Below are 16,035 nucleotides of genomic sequence, written 5' to 3'. Positions count from 1 at the left end.
CTGCTAATGATCATGGAAAAATTGTTGTTCTACACACTGTTCCTCTGTATTAATCCAAGAAACTCAGTAGGTGTTTTAAACTGTATGTGCCAGAATGTTATCAGCATGTCCGTTCCTACAGAATGACTTTGGTACTTAGTTACTCAACTGGAGATGAGATTCCTCTCAAGTATCATCTCTAGTGTTAAGTTCTTAAGATAATAATGAAGTATTTATGAAATAGTGTAGCTGCAAAGGTCCGTAAGAAAACCATGCCTAACCTAGTTATGTAAAAAGTAAAATGCAGTGACTTACTGGCTAGTGAGTATTTTCCAACCCTGCTTGTTCTGGGGCATGATTATTGTGCACATCCAAGTTGGCTCATAGGAAAGTTATTTCAGTTAAAGAAACTAGCTCCTATATTCCTGCCAGTGCTTGTGGTATTCTTAACAGAATACAAATTCCTGCTGCATTTCTTGGGATTACTATCATTGAAAATTTTAAGACAGACAAACCCCAAAGTCTCTGGCATTATCATCTTGCAGGATGGATTTTTCCTGTACTTAAATCTACTTTGGATATTGCATGCTCTTTGGACATCTCTAGATGTTACTCTGCCTACTTGTCCTACTGCCAGGGAGTCTTATTCTTTTTTTTTTTTTTTTTGCTGCCATGTTGGAATGGCATAGCAACTCTTTGACTTTGTTCCTGAACTGTCATAGTTGGCAGTGCAAATGTAGTAAAGTAATACAAAAATATGTGGAAGATATCTGTGAGAAGCATGACATGTTGAGGCAATAATCCCAGTAGCTGATGCAGTTTAGTCAACGCTTGAATGAATACCATTATTTACAGCCCATCAAAATATCAGAAAAGTTGCTATCAGAATCAGAAGATATTATCTGACCATGTACTGCAACATTCCTTCAGCAATTCACCTTGTTTTCCCCTCTGCCACTACAACTTAGTGCACAGTGGAGATGGGAAGCAATTCTACTCTTCCTGAAGGAATACAAGAAGGGGAATGTAGTCAATATGGCCACTAAGCTATTTAAAATAAATGGAGGCATTCTGTTTCTATGTGGTTTTGCTCACTTAAATCCCTTGCTATTCAACTATATTTTGACTCTTTCAATTGAAGAGGTAATATTTTTGTATATTAATAAAAAAAAAAAAAGATTATCAAGTAATTTAGGACTAATGTTTTCTGTTTTCAAATAGCTGTACTTCAGCAGGGAAAATACAGTGAGCTCAGATATGCTTGGTACAGGCAATTTTGTGTCAGATGGAAGCAGCAGGAGACAAAATAGGAAAGAGTATGAAGTCTGACAGTTCTTTTAGGCAAGCTGTTCATTTGACCAAAGGAGTGGGCAGTATGCCCATGGCATATAATCAAGGCTGAAAAGCTTCAGACCTCTACATTTGCCTGTGGAATTATTACCCTTGTTTCTCCTTGACTGTGTGCAATGTAAATATAAAGACAGATGCATAAATCATCTTCCTCTCATCACACAACAGTCTCAAGAAATCAAAATATTACATTTTCCCCATAATTTTAACCTGACAGCTATTTGTCAGCAGATACAGATTCTGAAAGAGTTTATACTATAGCTCTTCAAAAATGTTGGACTAAAATAATCTATAATGGAATCATACTGTCAATGTCTTATGGGATAAAAACATTTCAAACAGTTCTGAAGCTAGGTAAATTTCTAATTAAATTATTCAATTAAAAAAATAATCTTATCAGGTAAAACCAAGTGCAGCACAGATTCCAGAAGTTGAGGGGTACAGAATGACTGAAGCCAGTGTGGTCACTTTGCAGGAAGAATGAAAAAGCCACAGAGCTCTTCTGAGGACATTCTAAAGTTCAGTCAGTTAAATTTAATGGCTGAAAAAATGTACAAGAAAGGTAAAGTACAAAATAATTTTAATATGTCTAACTTTATTCATGTGTATTTGATGTGATTTCTTTGAGATTTACATTCTCCTCAGTTAATCTCAAAGATGGGACAGCATCAGTGTTACATTTGAATTATTTCCTGATAAAAGTAATGCTATCAGGAAGGAAAGCTTAGTGTTGCTCTGAATTTCTGTATTCCTTACCAGAACGTACATTTCTGAGATGGTAATTCCCAGTGGAGTGGTTAGAACAACAAATAAACTGAGTTTATATACACAGTAGAATTGAAGATGATGATTTATTTCTTCCCCCTCCCAACCCTGAACATAAAATTTAAAACATTGAAGTGATCTTTTTCTTAACAGTTGGATAATATTACAATTCATGTGGGGCTTCTATATTTTGAGTGAAAGTATTAGTGAAATTTCTCTTGTACTTGTGAGAAACCAAAACATTGATAACATCTGAACAGAAGATTTTTTTTTTTCTTATTGACTTGCTGAGCAGGAAAACATCAAAAAGTGAGAAGTATCATGTTTAACCCAAACGTGGGCATGATTTCTATGACAGGTATACAGGAAACCAAAAGAGAACAAAGAAATAGGAGAAAGGGCAGGAAACACTTCTGGAATTTATGAAGAAAAACAGTCAACTGAGATACATGTGATATGCAGGAGGATTCACACATTATATATATATATATTGTTATGGATTTAGAAATGGAAGGATAACTGAACACGTTCTTTTCCTAGTAATGTGCATATGCATATAATCAGACAGAGACATTCTATGAGGGGGTCTGTTTCTTTTCATAAGAACAACTATTCTTGAAGCCAGTCACTTAATCAGCAACGATAAATTGTTCTGTAAAGCAAATAACAAATTGAATTCACTCACTCTTGTGTCCTGTTTTCCCTTTCTCTTCAATATCCTGTAAGATAAGGTGGATATGCAAATAAATTAAGCAAGTCTATTTCCCCAAGAAAGTCTGATGGTTTTATTTCTATTGATATATAAAGGGAAGTGTGATGTCTTCTGCTAAGTTACAGTGATAAAGATGAACTTGCAGTGAGAGTGAACATTTATTACATTGAAAAGTTTTCCATTCATCTTCAAAATCGCTTCTCTGGCTTACTTAAGTTACCCCACTGAATGCTTGATCTGTCAGAAAGCTAATGCAATAGATCTAAAAGATACAGAGTTTCTAGGAAAAGTTTCGGTTAGCTAGTATGCTGTTGGGTTTATTGGTTTGAAAATAAAGAAGTTTATGGTTTACAAGTGAGATCAACATGTACTGAATAATTGGGTTGGTAGGAGGGGAGTGTGAGTGATGGAAATCTTGTGTATTTGATAGGAAAATGTGTATATACAGACCTGACTGGAATTCATGGCTGTAAGTACTCAGTATGAGAAATATTTCTTAGAATCATAGAAGTCCCAAGTTAGAATGGACCCAAGAAGATCACTGAGTCTGGCTCCTGGCTTCAAAAAGAACCACCCAAAATCCAATTTCTATGTTGCCCAAGAGCTCCCTGAGCTCAGGCAGCCTGTTCCATGCCCACCACCCTCTGGTGAAAAACTTTTCTCTGACCCCCAGCTGCCCTTCCTGATGCTGCTCCAGGTATCCTTGTTCCTGTCACTGTCATCAGAGCGGAGATCAGCGCTGCCCCTCTGCTCCCTGTAGGAGCTGTGGGCTGCCATGAGGTTGCCCCTCAGACTTCTCCCTAGAGGCACTGGGTGTCACACTGAAAATTGTGTTTTGAAGGCAAAGAGAAGCCATGCCTTACATGTAAGTAAAGCCAATAATTTCTTGTTTAGTATAAATGAAATGCAAATAATGTATCATTATTATTACAAAACTGATTGTTACAGAAGGAGAAAGAACACTGCTTGTTTTCTACTCCTTTTCCTGCTGTTACATTCACCATTCTGTTGCTCCTCTGGGTCTGAAGGCTGGCAGTTCCTTTCTGATGGGAGACATGTCCAGCAAGCTGTCAGCCTGTGGAGTTCTTCACAGGAATATGTGTTGGTGGCTTCTTTATCCTCACTCTGCAATCCACAGGGGATCGTTTTTCGTTTGTGATCAAGTTTCGATATTTTTGATCTTTCTTCATTGATCTGAACAAAGATAGGCCATTGTAAAATTGGTCTTGGGCACTTGGTCTATTAAAGGAAAGGCTGTCTCAGTGAAACAAAATGAAATAGAGGTGCAGGCAGGTCGAGAAAGTGCATGTGGAGCAATCCTGACTGGCAGCAGCCACAAGGCCTTGCATATTCGATATATGAGTGGAGGCCTGTTCTTGGCAAGGATAATGCAAGAGCCATGTTGTGACACGGGTAATTATGAAATGACTGCCTGAAGGTTTACAGAATCATAGTCATAGGGGTTGGAAAAGACCTCTGGAGACCACCCAGCCCAGCCCCCTGTAGAGCAAGTTCACTGCAGCAGGTTGCACGGGAAAGTGTCCAGGTGGGTTTTCAATATCTCCACAGAAGACGACTCCACCACCGGCGGGCAGCCTGTTTTGTGCTCTGCTCCTGTTGGTAGTGCCATGAGGTTTGTTTTAGAGATGTATTGGGCCACTTGCTAATTTGGACCATGTTGCTGTATGAGTGCTGGATATCGCTTGATTGACAATATTTAGATTTGTTAATGAAAGATGAAGCTAATAATAATAATTAAAAAAAGAAAACAACATTTTGTTTAACAATCAAGCCTTTTTGGAGGATTTTCTATGGAAGTTTTCCAGTTTCTTAATGTAGCAGTAAGAATTAAAGACGTCACGAATTGCTTTTGGTAACAGATGATTGACGTCTGACGATGGTTATGGGAAACTACACTTACTAGGATGGCTTTAGGTTTCCGTGTCGGGTATGTAGTCCGTGACCCCGAACGGGGATTTGTTAGCGATTTGTTAGCGATTCGTTAGCGATTTGTTAGCGAGGCGGATCCACTGCCGCCCGCCAGAGGGCGCCGCGGCCGCACTCCGCCTCCCATCCGCCTCCTCCCGGCGCTCGCGCCCGGTCCTGCCGGGCCCTGGTGGGGGTGGGAGGGGAGGAGGAGGGAGCGAGCGAGCGAGCGAGCTGGCGGCGGCACCGCCACCCGCCGGAGGCCGTTGGCCCGCGCTCCTGCGGCAGAGGCGGGCAGCGGGCGCTCCGCGCCCCGCTCCTCCCCCCCCCGCCCCGAGCGGCTCGGCGGCCCTCGCCAAGATGTCTCGGGATCCCGGCCGCAGCCGCTGGCTCCTTCTGGCCGCTTGCGCCCACGTCTTCTTCCTCCTCCCGCCGCTCCGCACCCGGGGTGAGTGCGCGGGGCCCGAGGCGGGACGGCACGGCGGGGCGAAGGGAGGGAACGCGGGGCGGAAGAAGCGGGAGAGGGGCGCGGGGGGATAGCGGAGTCGCGGCGGCTTCCTCGCCCCGTCGTCCCGCCCCGCGCGGAGGAGCTGCCCCTTCCCCTGAAGTTTGTTGTGGGCCGGGCGCGGGAGCGGCTGCCGGCTGCCCGCACTACGGGTTGGCTTCGGGAAGCGCCGCGGGGCCGCTCGTCCTCGTGTTGGAGATAGCGCCCGGAGCGGGCGGCGGGGGAGCGCCGCGCGGTTAGGGAAAAATAAAGCCTCGCACCGACACATCCGTTTTCCAGCAAAGTAAAGGGTGATGTTTGGCTTTTTGGCTGTAAAACATTTTTCATTTTACCCACGCCTGAGTTTTGGAGTCCTGATACCTTATTGCTCTTGCTGACGCTGCATCTCACTCTTAGAGCGAGGAGTTTTGCTCCGGTGCTGTAGCACGCGTAACTTCTGACAGATTCCGACAGTCAGAGGACAGCAGCTTCAGTTTTCCCTGTGCATTTATGTGTTTTAGATACTTAGATACTTTATCTACTTGCATCTAGAAGGCAGAAGTCTAACAGCTTGGATTCTTGCTTTAGTAGTTCTTACTATAGAATCCGTCCACCTGAAGCTTTTTGTAGTGTCAGGGCTTTCTTCTGCTTTAAAAAATACTTAATTTTGAAGTTCTCCCTTTAATAAACACCATATGCTTTTCAGCTGGCAAATTTGCAAACCTATCAACTTTGTTCATGGAAAAGTAATAATTTGGACTGCATTTCACAGAAGAAAAGCAGCGTGTCTGTTAGCAGTTAAGCCGTTGTAGAAAATCCAGCTTGCAGGTGGCAGCATGCAGAATGGGAAAATGCATTCAGATGATTTTGTTTGTATAGCATTCAGACAATTGGAAGGAATAGTGATGGTGCCTTTTCTTTCACAGCTTTTCTTGGTCAGCTTTTATAACGATACGGGTGTACACAGTGCTCGCTCTGGCCTTTCAGTGGTTCACAGTGGTGAATTCAGCTGCTTTCTTCATGAGATTGAAGAAGTACAGTAAAGAAACAAATGGAGTTGCTTTTATTTTATGAAAGGCTTCAGATGCTGGATATTTGCTTGCATCGCCTCCTCTCCTCCCTCCCCTTGCTTTCTCTCCAGTCTTCACCTAACCTGGCTCCATCAGGGTCTTTGGTGTTGTTAGGGCACCATCAATGAAGAAGTGTTACAAAAACTTGCATGTAAATGCACATAGCTAATTTATTTTGCCTCCTAGGGCTCTTATGCTGTCTAATTGTGAAAGATCCTATCTCTTTGACTAACAGTGGCAGTGCAGATTTTCTCTGGAATCATGTCAATTGGTAGACTTATGTTCTTTGAAAATTCAAGGCATGGGGGAAACAATGAACCCCCAAACAAAACAAAAATAGGCTTTTCATTAAATTATAATTTGAAGTGCGGGGAGATTATTTTAAGTATTCTGTTTATTGAGCGCAACATATTTGACTGCAAGTTGTTACTGTGATTTCCATAGAATCATAGAATGGCCTGGCTTGAAAAGGACCACAAAGATTATCATGTTCCAGCCCCCTGCTATGTGCAGGGTCACCAACCAGCAGACCAGGCTGCCCAGAGCCACATCCAGCCTGGCCTTGAATGCCTCCAGGGATGGGGCATCCACAGCCTCCTTGGGCAACCTGTTCCAGTGGAACATTTGTTGTATAGAAGTCATAAAATCGTAACGCTGCCGCTCATTTAAGTCGACCCACAGCCTGGTGAGATGGTTGGAATGACTCTGGGTTCAGGCAGACCTGAATCAAACCATCAAAGAGGAAGATGCCAGGCACATGGTGTTTGTGCTGAAATGGATTTTGTCTGTGGAATCAAAAGAAATAACTCAGTCTTTAACATCCTTTGCACATATAATCATAGATATCTGAAAACTGCTTATGCTAAAAGGGTCACTGTGCTGAAAAAGGGGATTACTTCTGCATTTATAATATGGTTTTATAACATTATAGTTACACAATGTATTGCATTTTAGTGCTACAGGACTTACTTGCACTTTCCTAGTTGTTGGCACATATTCCTGCAGTTCAGCTGCTAAACAGTAAACGGTTAGATTTTTTTTTTCCTTTCATCTTCCCCCCCCCCCCTTATAGTGCCATAAGTAAGTCTACTAACTCACCACAATTCCAGTTGAAATAATGGGACTTGAGAACAATGATTAGCTGCTTATATTTCATTCTCTGATTAAGTTTCTAGTTTTTGTGGAAATCGATTCAGAAATGTTGTCCAGCTTTTTCAGTTGATTTTATCCCTACTTCCGAAGGAAATAAAGATAAGATTGATGAAAAGAAAGAGCTTTAAAATCTGCCTAAAATTTCTTTGCTTTTCTTACTTTGCCTCAGTTCATGAGCAGCTAGAAGGGGAGGGCTGGCAATTGACATGTTCAGCTTCTGGTTGCTTTTGCCAGTATGAATAGCTGTGTGTGCTAACAGACATCAACGTGCACAGTGCATTAAATTGCCAAGTGACAAATACAACATTACAATACTCAGTGTCTTGCTGTTTTGTTTTGTTCTCTTCAGATAGCTTTGTTTGTGAGCAGTGGTACAGTTTATACTGTACCCTTTTTCATTGCGGTGGTGGCCACAGAGTCTTTTATCAGGTAATCAGTTTCTTCTTGTTAATAGATTTTGAATGCTCTTGGATAAGTCAGTGGCCCACTTGAGGTTTGTCTTGCACCAACAAACGATGCAAAAGGATTAGAGGACATTCTGACTTTGGCAGACAAACCTGTAGCTGCAGAGATTGGTGTGCTTCATAGGGAATTCTGTGCTGAAAGAAATACCCCACGTTTTTCTGAACTGGTAGTGATATTTGGAAATGAAAAGTTACTGTTTTGTTGTGTTGGTTTTTTTTGTTTTTTTTTTAACATAGCATCTCAAAGCTCCCAGACATAGGTTGTCACTCCTTGGACTTGTGTAATATATGCAAAATGAGAAAACATGCTTTCCACACTGTTTACAGTTTGTGTGTGTTACACAAGTGTGGTACAGCCTGCATGCATGTAGTTAGAAGTTTTCTCTCTCTGCTCATGAGCATACCTTCTTCAGACCTTCCTCGGGAGTGAAATGTAGGTGGATGAATTTGTCTTAGAGAAGCTCACTGGCTCCTAGGCACTGTGTTTCCTGACTACCCGTGTTGCCCCTGTGTTGGTAAGTGCTACACCAGCTGGTCTTAACAATCTTCTTTACACTCCACCCTTTTTCTAGTAAATCTCTGGAAGAGGATGGTTCTTTCCAGGCTGATAGATCAGATGGCATAGCCAGAACACTTCATCTTGGTAGACTTGTTACCCCACAAGTGCATAGCTCTGTAGTTCTGAAGACTGCTTTGCTCATATTAAATTATACTGTATGAGCATAATGGATTTGCTGACAAGTTTGTAGAGGCACTGTGGCACACTCATTGCTAAATAAATTCATATGCTCTGCCTGAATGAAAAGTGTAGTTGCTGTTGAAGAATCCTGAGGCTTCATGGTGGCAGCCTGTTCAGTGAATGGTTCATCAGTAGTTTAAAAATAATCAGAACAGTTCTTGTCTCATCTTCAAAATGTATTAGCTTGAGAAAAAATTACACGTACTCCTAGAATATTTAACATAAATGATACAGAATCATTTCAGTATGTTTATCCATTGGAAAAGAGTGGGATGCTGCGTGTCTGGAACCACTGAGAGTAAGAATAATGGCACATGGAGAAATTGAACATTCATCACTGTCAGATTTCAGCTTAATAAATGGTATGTGTCAGCGTTGACATTTCCTTATATGTAAGGACAGCTACAACAAAAATCATTTTTAGCCAGGCTTATTCGTTCTGCTGCCCTCTTCAACAGTACAGGAAGATGGATGTGGGAAGTGCTCCAGGACAGCTGGTTGATTTCCAAGGTTCACCTGCTGCAAGCTCAAGAGTTGTCCATTCCCACATACAGGATGGCAAACAGAGATGGCAAAAAGCCCACATGGATGAAAAAGTTCCTGGTAAAACTCAAAAAGGAACTACACAAGAGGTAGAAATAAGGTCAGGTCACCCTGGGAATATAGGGACACTGTGTATGCAGTCATTTGCTTAGGAAGACAAAAGCCCAGCTGAAGGTGAGGGATGTGGAAGGCAAGAAGGGCTTCTACAGCTGTATCCACAGCAAAAGAGACTGTAGGGAAGAAGTGGGCTTGCTACTGAATGGGTGATGTGAGATCGTGAGAAAGGATGTGGAAGAGAATGAGGAACTCAAAATCATCTTCTCCTTGGTCTCTACTGGTAAGACCTTCTGTGATAAAACTTGTAGGAGGGTCTGGAGCAACAAAGACTTAAGGAGGAGTACCAGGTTAGGGGAACATTTAAGCAAATGGAACATGCAGAAATCACGGGGCCCGATGGGAGGCTTCTGCTAATGCTGACAGAGCTTGACATTCTCACTGCATGGCAGCTCTTGATAGATGGCCACTTCTTGACTAGAAAAGAGCAAATATCATGCTTGTCTTTAAAAAGGTCAAGAATCTGTGTCGCTTCAATGAAGGCGATGGAGCAAATAATCCCAGGAACCATTTCCAAACACATGAAGGACAATAAGTTTATTATTATTTATCTGTCTTAGGAAATACTCCAAACTGGTAGTAGATAATGTCTATTTCAGTTTGCTTTGACTGGTGCAGTTGGACTGTGTGATCATCAGAGGTCCTCTCTAACCTCAGGTATTCAGGGGGTCTGTGATGCAAAGATGAAGTTGGTTATTAAAATAATTTCTTGAAGAGTTTTATGGGCTCTCAAAAAATAATAGGAATAGATCTTTTTTTTTCAGAGTTATCTGAGTATTGTTTGTTCTGTTTCGAGGATAGAGTACGTTAATATTTTATAAACCCTAGAAGCTGTGTGACATGGGTTATTTAATATTATAGTGAGAGGCAGCATCTCCTGTCAGTCATAGCTGTTTCAGGTCTCTCTATGCCGTGCCTCAGCTGCATAATAAAACCTGAACATTGTGAAAATTCTGCTTGCGTGCAGCCCTGCAAATAAGCCAAATTTAGGGGGTGACCATTCTTCATGTTAATATTGTGTAATTAGTACATTTCCCAAAATAAGGGTGTTTTGTTCTTGTAATTCAGATTGTGTTTAGTAGAACGTGTGGGTCTGGTTTATGTGAGGGAAAGTGATGATCAGAACATGCTGTCAGCAAGGGGTACAATACTAAGATTGAAATATTTACTGTGCCCTTTTGAAATAGAAGTACAAAATATTCCATGAAGGCAACACTGTGACACACACAGCCCCTATTTGTACACTGTTTTTTTCTTCCTGACTAGATGTTGTCTTGAAATTTGGCTATGGCTAATATTAAGTCTACCATGCTACACGACTCCAAGGTATTTTATGAAATTCAGCCTCCAGTTGGAAGAGCAGAGTGTTGTAGGTAATCAGAGATGAAGCATCACAGGCTTTGAACAACTTCTCCCTTTCCTACGTTTCCAATTCCTAGCCTAAGGAATTGAGAGTTGCTAGTAATTCACTTTGAAATCAGTTTCAAATGGTAAATAATTTAAAATTGCAGTGAAGCACTTCGTTTGAACCTGCAGCGTTTTTCTCAGTTTTTAAGAAAATTATGTACTTGATCATGATTAATAGGACCTTTAGTTCCTTCCAAGTGATGGCAATTAGCTTTAATTTGCATATCTTTAGTAAGTTTAAGAAAAAGAATCCTTATGAAGAATCTTAGAAAGGTTTTCTTATGTTAAATAGAATTACTGCTTTGCAAGTGAGCAAACAGACAAATTGCTCAGAGTGCATCAGCAGGAAAGCAACAAAAAAAATTTATAAAACCCTTTCTTATGATTTTTTTGTCTAATGCAATCCAAAAATATATGCACAGGGTGGTGTCAGTATAGAAGGTTTTAGATGATACTATGTTTGTGTAAATGAGCTCTTCTGGGTCTCTTCTTTTTTAAATATTTGTTTGGATCTCTGAGACATCAGCAGCTGAACTTGTTCAGAGAGAGCATTCAAGATGCAAAATAACCATCTTCAAATTTGATACAATTTTACATCAGTGATATCATACCTGTGATTCCACGTGAAGCTTCGATGATCTGAACTTCAACCTATAGACAGAGAGGAATACACACCCCGAGTGACAGCACGTTATGCTGGTGTCAGGTGAATGAATGACTGAACAGATGTGTTTTTTCTTTTTTTTTTTTTAATGGGATTTACCTACCTTGAAGCCAAGATAAATTGGCTTCACATCAGAGTGACTTTTTTTCCTAGTGATGCACAGGAATAGAATTGCCAGGCAGCAAAAACACAGATTCTTACAGAATATTCATTAAGGTTATCATCAAAATAGTATCATTTAATGTGAAAAAAAAAAAAAAAAAAAATTGCTGCAGAGCTTTGTCAAGTATGAAAACGAGCTCCTATAATTTGAAAAAAATGTCTGCTTTTTCTTTCAGCTTTTGCTTTAAGTGTAGTTCTTGAAGATGCAGAAGATAAAGCTGAAGTACCAGTGCTGCAGGTAACAAATTTTAATTGCCAAAGCAGAAACATTTTACAGATGTTATAAATGCATCTATAAATGTGTGGAGCATAAAGTTTACATCATGACAAGGATTAGTTTGATCAGTGACTTCAGTGATATGAACTGCCTCATGACATCCTTCTGGTGTGTCAGACTTCTTCAGATACCTTTTGTGGGACACACACTGTACGTGTTACTCTAGTCTTCCAGTATTGCTAAGCATCTTAACTTATCTCATGGACTCTCAGTACTATTGGAATAAACTTACCACCTTTGATTCTTCCTTACGTTGCATTTTCTGATTTATGTTGATATTTTTGTTAAGATAATTAGGGCTTTTTTTGTTTGTTTGTTTGGTTGGTTTTTTTTGTGTGTGTGTGATGATGTGGAACAAAATAATTGAGAAAAGTTATTTTGTTTTTCGAAGATCAGCAGAAGAGTCCATTAGAAAATTACAGGTAAAAAAATACCCCAAAGTTTGCTGTTTTGATAGCTTCTATGGGCAGGTAGTGCTGTTACATCTAACCAGAATCATTTTGAACACATAACCTTTATCACTTCAGAGATGTGTTTTCCTTTCTTCTCCATTTTGTTAAATATACTGTGCATTGAAAGGGATATGGCTGTCCAATTGGCTGAATGACTTTTTGCTACCCATATCACATTTCAGGTAAAGCTTGCATATGAAATTTTAAATTAATAAATTAGAAGAACGAATAGTCAAAAGTAGTCTTACTGTTCAGTTGAAGAGCATAAGGGAAATTGTGTGTACATGCATGTCCTTTAACAAGCTTCTACACGCAAGTTTTTAAATATATAACATACACACATGCATATGTATACATTTGTAGCAAATGTGTGTATACATAAACAAGATTTAAAGAGGAAAAATCAGAAATGGTGGAACTAATCAAGAGTTAGAACCTAGAAGAGCCATTTAAATCTAGATTTGATCCAAATTTGATCTTGCATCAAATGTAATAGAAGTATGGTCAGAGATGTGTTCTTAAATTTGCTCTTAATGATGATTGCTGAATGTACAGTAGTTTTCATGACTTTAAAATATCCCCATTGCAAATTCATGATCTGCTGTCATATATCTGGGAGCCTGGATAACGTAATCCTGTTTTCATTACTTACGTGTTTCTCTCTGTGAAATGCCAGTGCTGTCTCATTCCAGTTTGAGAAGAGCTGCATGCTAGGTAAAATGTATCTGGAGTGGTGAGAACTGTGCAAGTGACTTGGATTTCTACTCAACTCAGTATTAAAGTGTAATTACTTTACCACTTGAATAAAATGTTAAGGGTGCTTAGGGTCTTTTCAGTAGCATTTGGTGCCTAATGTGTGTCTGGCATAGAAATTTATGTAATTAGTTATTTTAATGCTGACAGGTGCGACAACAGTTTCTTGAATCATTTGAATACGTAGATTTCCATGCCTAGAATGAAAGGCTTTTCTGAACCCAAGGGCAAGGGATCAGATTGTTACTTTTTTTATTTCAGAGTGGAATGTGTGTAAGTCCTATGTATAGTGAGTTTACCTCACGGCTTTCAGAGATGACCAGACTTTCATTTTGCCCTGGCCTGGATTCTGTTGCTGTGTCTTGTTGCTGAGGGAGCAAATTTTATTGTTTTTTCTCCTGTGATGTAGGTGTCTTTTCTGGAAGGTAATTTGAGAAATTTACTTTGGTTTGTATGTTACCTTAGTTACTGCTCTGCTAATAGATTGCAATGTGTATGTAGTTGCTATTCTGATTATATATCTCAGTGTAAAATCAGATCTGGACAAAGGAAAAATCACCTGATACAAGCAGAAATAAAAAGGTTAAATGGATGTGGCATTAAAAAAATGGAGAGAAAAAACAAGCTTGTAAGTAGTAATTGTCACAAGTATAGGAAAACTTTATAAAGGCTTACTCCTGAAGAGTGCTAAGTACAATATTTCTCTATATGAAGGACTCAAAGCACTTGAACTAAGATGAATCTTAAGAACACCCTTATACAATTAATGAAGACAATTTTGGTTTCACATTCAGACAGACAAAAGCATTGAGGTGCTAGCTGGAAGGCACTGTGCAATAAGAGGAGACTCTCCTTCCTACAATTGCTGTAGGAAGTGTAAAGCTATTTCTCTAGTCTGATATCTCTCCCCCAGTCATCGGTTCTTAAATGATACCTTTCCACCCAGTCTCTGTTACTGAGGAGCAGCTCCATATACTGTTGAGATATTTTTTGTGTCTTTGTTTCCCAGTTACTGATACAAGTACAATGTCACTGTTGCCAGTCCTTAAACACTCTATTAAAATTGTGTGACAAATGGACCAGTATGTAATACCTGACCTGAGTAAATCCCCACCTTTTCATATTTACTGTTTTGACATAAATTGCTTTTTGGGTTTTTCTTAAGAATGATGTTTCAGTGGATGTTTGATAGTGCATCACACATGAGTAGAAGTGTTTTTTTTAATACATTTGTATATATTGTAGTTTCTTATTCCAAACTTTGTGCTTTGATCACAAAGGAGATACATATATATATATACACACAATATATTTATACAATAAAAAAGGAAGAGATGACATTGTTAGTGTTAAAAGCTCCAATATAAACTGAGTCATAGATAAGTGTTCTCTCACTATGTTTTTTCTGTTTTTCCCCTTCTAGAAGTCTGAAAAACGTGGAACAGTGAGTAAAAGGAGCAAGGGTAAGTAAAATTGTTTTATGCAGACTTGTTCTAAGCTGGTACTGAAGTTCACACATTCCAATATTTTTTTTTCCAGTCTGTTTTTAAAGTGGCTATCTTTTTTGTGTGAATAAAATACAGTCATGCTTTGAAAAGTAACTGTGAACAGTGACTAAATGCTCAACAGCATTGTTAGTTGCCAGTTCTCAAATATGTTTCCCCTTGCTTGCACAGCCTCATCAAATATATGCTTCTTGATCTGCATTTGTATTTGAAACTTTATTGCAGTTAAGTTTATTTTCTCAAAATGTGCACTATGAAATTAATGCATAACTTTGTGTAGTACAAAGGTTTTTTAAAATCAATTTTCATGCTAAAAATTTGATATGATACTGAATGCTACCAAATCTGCCAGGTTCTCATGGTAATTGTAGTAACTGGAATCACTACAAATTACTTGTTACAACCAGAAGCAAGTTTAAAAGAAAGATGTCAAGCACTGACAGCATTCTGAATAGTGAAATAAATTTGAACTGCAGTGGTACTTCTCACTCATACAAGGTTGAGCACCTAGATCATCTTGTTCTAAAAAGAGGCAGTTTGACCATGTTTCTGTTGTAGCAGCTTCTGAGAATTTGGGATTTCATTCTGACATCAAAGATGACCACCAGGAACATCTATCATGCTTGTACTGGAGTTGATAATAGAACTCTTAATGGTACTGACAAGTTTTGGGTTTCTTGGTTTGTTTGTTTGTTTTGTGTTGGACTTCTTTGGATTTAATTCCAAGCTGTGTCCCTAGTGCAGGTAACCACTCTCGTGGAAAATAATTAAATCCTTTGTCCCAGTGATCTCCCATTTTACCATTAAAAAGTCAGGCCCTTTTAATAGAAGGTTTTTTCCAGATCGCCCTTCCTTATGTGGTGTCCAACAAAATCCCTTTCCTCTTTCTCCATGTTCTTTCATCTCTTGCTGTTGAATTTCATAGCACAGCCAGGTTCTTGTTGCTGTTTGCTTCTCACTGCAGTTTTTATCACTCCTTCCAGACCTGTTGTGTCTCACTTCATAAAGCATCCAGGGATGCATTGACAGACTTTTTTTTTTGCCATAACTTTTAATATAATTTCTGTTTTCATAGCTTTTTATATAATGCCATTTCTTAGGAAACTTATACTTTGAAGTGCTACAGTAAAGCATTAGTGATGTATCTACTATCATCTATGGTTTATTGTTTTTTTTGTTGTTGTTATTGTTGTTTCATTTTGTTTTGCATAAAAGCAGACAAAGAAAGGTATTTTATGCATTAGTTAACAAATTTTAGGTATGTGTTGCAACAGTAGGTTGTGGAAGCAGACAATACTGATAGTTTCAGTTGAGGACAAGTCTGTAAAGAGATGGAAAGAGAAACAGGCAGTTATTTATCTTCCAGCATTTCCTAATGCAGTAGCTGTGGATGCTGGTAGGCTATGAGCAGCACTGTATAGGTGAAAATTGTGCACTCTTCCCACATCATGTTTCTTATCGCTGCTGTTGAAGACAATAAGCTGGACTTGATGCATCATTACCTGTGTTCTCTATCT

General features: G+C 39.4%; 1 protein-coding gene across 2 annotated transcripts in view; it reads left to right on the top strand.

The window, feature by feature from the left end:
* The first annotated feature begins 4,976 nt into the window (after window positions 1–4,976).
* B3GLCT (beta 3-glucosyltransferase) overlaps window positions 4,977–16,035 on the top strand; it is a 47,962-nt gene continuing 36,903 nt past the window's right edge. Inside the window, exons 1-3 of one of the 2 annotated variants that reach the window (XM_031615690.2) lie at window positions 4,977–5,180; window positions 11,708–11,769; window positions 14,437–14,476. In XM_031615690.2, the coding sequence (XP_031471550.1) occupies window positions 5,093–5,180; window positions 11,708–11,769; window positions 14,437–14,476 (190 nt within the window). In that variant the 5' untranslated portion in view covers window positions 4,977–5,092. Of the gene's footprint in view, window positions 5,181–11,297; window positions 11,412–11,707; window positions 11,770–14,436; window positions 14,477–16,035 lie in introns of those variants that run through there. The other variant, XM_090133461.1, reaches the window with a different exon arrangement.

This window comes from Phasianus colchicus, chromosome 1 (assembly GCF_987193195.1).
Source record: "Phasianus colchicus chromosome 1, bPhaCol1.hap1.1, whole genome shotgun sequence".
NCBI classification, from domain to species: Eukaryota; Metazoa; Chordata; class Aves; order Galliformes; family Phasianidae; genus Phasianus; species Phasianus colchicus.
This window is presented reverse-complemented; position numbering and strand designations above follow the sequence as displayed.